This window comes from Buceros rhinoceros, unplaced genomic scaffold (genome assembly GCF_000710305.1).
Source record: "Buceros rhinoceros silvestris isolate BGI_N320 unplaced genomic scaffold, ASM71030v1 scaffold31256, whole genome shotgun sequence".
NCBI lineage: Eukaryota > Metazoa > Chordata > Aves > Bucerotiformes > Bucerotidae > Buceros > Buceros rhinoceros.
The window spans coordinates 4,671-4,885 of NW_010418612.1; the positions used below are offsets into that span (position 1 = coordinate 4,671).

Here is a 215-nt window from a genome sequence, read left to right on the forward strand (position 1 = left end):
TCCCCTTGCCCTCCGCTGCGGTGCACTCCCGCCCTCTTACCGGCCCTGCTTGGTTATGATCATCTCCGTCTGATGCCGATGGAACTTGAGCCAAAGAGGCCGATTGCAGAGGAAGACCTGCGCTCGCAGTCCCGGACCGGCGGCCGGCATCCCCAGTGCTCCTAGACCTCCGCAGGAGCCCGACGACGCCGGGTAAGGGCCGTAGAGGGGTCCGC

General features: G+C 66.5%; 1 protein-coding gene across 1 annotated transcript in view; it reads right to left on the minus strand.

Annotated features, from left to right (window-relative positions):
• EOMES (eomesodermin) overlaps positions 1-204 on the minus strand; it is a 3,368-nt gene extending 3,164 nt beyond the window's left edge. The window contains exon 1 of the mRNA XM_010138613.1: positions 41-204. Coding sequence (XP_010136915.1) covers positions 41-150 — 110 coding nt within the window. The 5' untranslated portion in view covers positions 151-204. The remainder of the gene's footprint in view (positions 1-40) is intronic.
• Between the last annotated feature and the right edge of the window lie 11 nt (positions 205-215).